The sequence below is a fragment of the Morone saxatilis genome, unplaced genomic scaffold, assembly GCF_004916995.1.
Source record: "Morone saxatilis isolate NCDOM2014 unplaced genomic scaffold, NCSU_SB_2.0 Contig17, whole genome shotgun sequence".
Lineage (NCBI taxonomy): Eukaryota > Metazoa > Chordata > Actinopteri > Moronidae > Morone > Morone saxatilis.
The window spans coordinates 2,181,526-2,184,994 of record NW_023339729.1 but is presented as its reverse complement, the minus strand read 5'-3'; the positions used below and the strand labels follow the sequence as shown (position 1 = coordinate 2,184,994).

General features: G+C 40.9%; 1 protein-coding gene across 1 annotated transcript; it reads right to left on the bottom strand.

Annotated features, from left to right (window-relative positions):
* Positions 1-371: 371 nt before the first annotated feature.
* cxcl18b (chemokine (C-X-C motif) ligand 18b) lies at positions 372-2,210 on the bottom strand. The gene is made up of 4 exons (XM_035661069.1): positions 1,973-2,210; positions 1,609-1,723; positions 1,409-1,501; positions 372-872 (listed from the first exon to the last, which is right to left on the bottom strand). The coding sequence occupies exons 1-4, from the start codon at positions 2,193-2,195 to the stop codon at positions 812-814; spliced, it is 492 nt and encodes a 163-aa protein (XP_035516962.1). The 5' UTR covers positions 2,196-2,210; the 3' UTR covers positions 372-811.
* Positions 2,211-3,469: the final 1,259 nt, after the last annotated feature.

The window sequence follows — 3,469 nt, the reverse complement described above, 5'->3', positions numbered from 1 at the left end:
CGCTGTCACCCACGCTGCAGCTGCTGCAAACAGCTGTGGTCAAATTTTCTCATGGGCATCATTTAATTGTTATCATGCAAAGCCCCCCGTCTCCCTGAGGAGAGAGCGGGTTTCTATGATAACAATTAATTTGTCGCTCCCTGCAACAAAGTCACTTCAGTGTCCTCAAGTGCCAGCTGCATCATTGCTGCAGAATAATAACTGTTTGTTTTTGTGTTGATGGCGTGCGACTGCTCAGCTGTAGAAATGGCGGTGGTGAGCCACAGGTTTCATCTAGAGGGTTGAGAAATGGCAGTTGGAAGTCATTTTCTTACCAAGGAATTTAAATTTGCCCTTTTTCACCAGGGATAAAAACAAGCAGAAGGCATGGAGTTATATCAAAATCTTTATTTGCTTTGTGTCACACATTTTTAAAAAAGAAACGCAAGGAAATACAATTTCAGCAATAAATAAATCAGTATAAATAGTTGTATGTCAAGCAAAAACATAAAGCTGTGTGTATTTCAACAGTGGCATTCTTACACAGACTGCTATAGTACTGTACATATGTTTACATTAACTATACCCTAACTTCCATAACTTCTCTTCTTTACTACATTCTCTCCCCTTCCTGTCTCCAAGCTGTTAATCATTTCCACCCCCACTGCTCTTCCCCTCTTCGCTGTCATTTCCCAATGCTCTCCAGTGCAGGAGTTCGGTGAAAGCTCTGCTCTCAGCATTCTTAGGCTTGTGTGCGCAGTCTTCATGTCACCTCTGGGACCCTGGCCCCGGATAACTTTCCACCCCAGTCGGGCCTCCCCCTCTTGTACTTTCACTCTGCCTTTCTTTTTCTGTCGATGCACTCGATCTTGCGGCTCTCCTCTTTGTTTATCCTGAAAAGAGGGAGGAAGAAAAACTGGGATTAGGCCAGAGGACTAATACGAAACATCTGGAGGTTTTGTGCAGCAAGTCACATGTTAATGTGTGATGAGATTAGTTGAGCCAACATTTTGTAATAAGACCCTTGTTATTTGCAGAAAGATTTCTGTCTCGTTTGACGTTTTATGCAGAGTAAACTGGGATGTTTTGCCAGGCAGTTTTGGCTCTACAAAATACATTCTGATGCTGAATCTTGGGGCCAAATCAAACATTTTTAAGTGGTGTGATCCTCTCCACCGACTCTCCTGAAAGCAGTGCAAAACTCCAACTGTTGCTGGAGGATGCAGCTCAGATGCTTGGACTTGTGTGCAGATTTAAGGCCAGATGACCTAAAGCGGGAGCTGATGTATAGCTTTTAAAAATTGCATTTCAGTTAACCAATCTATCAGCACAAAAGAGCTTGAAAACTGCAGCCGAGGCCAACCACATCATCCCAGATATGCAGAGTTATATCTCAAAGTGAAGATTTAGGAGGATAATGGATAATTACCTTTCCCAGCATCTCAAAAAAGCCTTGGCCATCTTTCCCTCAGTGTTCATGCAGATATCCTCAGTGGAGTTGTTTGCTTTGTCCAGGGTTACACTAAAATATACAAAACAAGAAATCCATCAGAATCCGAGACAAGCACAACTGATGAGATTCTAAATGTTAAAAAGCAGCAAATATTCCATATTTTTATTTAAACTTACAACAATTCCGTTTTGTCACATCCAGGCCGCCTTTTATAGACATGGAAATCAGATATATTGCCTCTGATGAACTTGACTGTGGTGTGACATCTGCAGCGTCCAGGAAAGTCGTGAGCTGCAGCAATAAGTTAAAGTATATAAAGTATTTTTAGTTAAGTAAAAACAAAGTTCAAAAGCAGTTAGGTGCATAGCCTCAGCAACAGGAACGAGTCACACATATTTTAAACAACACTAAACTGTAGGTATACTACAAGAATGAGAGCATTACAGTATGATTGAATAATGCATCATCAGTTTTTAATGTTTTTTATCGCTTCACTGTCATATGCTACTTTAACCATTACAAAACTGTATTTTAACTCACCTTGGTGGAGCTGAATGCAAACTGCAGCCACAACAGCCAGCAGGAGAGCGCAGCTTTTCTGTGACAAGGCCATTTTTTTCCTTTGAGAGACAAAAAAAAAGTCCAGAGATCCCTTGGAGGAGAAAGTGAGAGCCCGAGCAGGTTGAGAGGAGAGGAGTGAAGAGCTGCTGCGAGGCTCTTTCCCTTTTATAGCCAGCGCTGAGTGGGTTTTCCCAGAGTCCATGCTTTTTCCCGTCAAGCCAAACCTGCAACAGGCTCTGGAATTTCCACACTAACTCTGGAGACACGCACTGGAATGTGCTCAGAACTCCTTTCACAGATAAGGCAGTGGTAAAATGATTCATTCATTTGATGTATTTCTGAGTATAAACAAAGTGACACGACAACCCACAGAGATGATTAATACATTACGGCACTTTTCACCCAGTCATGTCTAGGCAAACCGGACAAATAAGCTGTATTGGCTGTGAGGAATGGGTACAGTTGCATCATGCTAAGTTTGATAAAACTTCTGACCAAAAGTGAAGCTTTAGGTGTTGCCAAGCAAAACGAGGTGGGGGGTCTGCTTTTGAACAGCGTGGTGTTGTGCAATGCTGATTAACAAGGCTGTTACTAAATGCTGGAAGAATTTATTTACTCTCTGTATGTAGATGTTAATATAATTAGGCTTTATGAGTTTCTTAATCTGAATAATGAGTACTGCATATCAATTTATGGAAACTGAAAACAGAGGGTGAAGTTCTTCTGTAATATCTGAACTTATGAAGAACTACTTTCACATTCAGTCATGTGTTCCTCGACATTCCTCATGCAATTACTGGCAAGCACTAAAATATGACGACACACTGAGCCATCAACAAACAGAAGACCACCAACTGTTGGTATAGGACGACCGCAGTGAAACACTTTGACTGTGGATAATGGTTTAACACACATGATGAATCAGCTCCTGTTTCCGGTAAAGGTGTTTGTGCGTAGCACACATGCTGTGGCAAGTATCATCCCAGTCATGACTGAACAACTAACAACGTGTGAAGAGTTCACTTTCCCATAGCTTGCACAATAGATACATTTTACAGAAGATAAATGTCTGTCACTCAGCGATCGCTTTGCCAGGAGCTGGTATTTCAGCATTTTACAGCCTGAAAACATTTCAAGTAAAGAAGTTGCGACATGCAAAATGTATTGTACTTTAAATGGAAAGAAACCAAAACATCAAAACAGATTTTCAATTGCAAACTGATTAGGTGCACAAACATTAGGTGATAGAAGACACATTTTCAAATGGTGCGACACTTATAAAGGCATTACATGATACTATGCATATTATTTTACATTTTATTCATGTTTGAACGGAAACCAAAAAATGTATGACTGGATGTCAGGCCTACATCTGCCTAACAAATGTCTAGTTTATCAAGGTTGTTCCTTTGCTAATTCATTCATTACACACTAGAGCCCACACTTTTCTTAATCCAGCTCCTGCCTGCTCCCAGT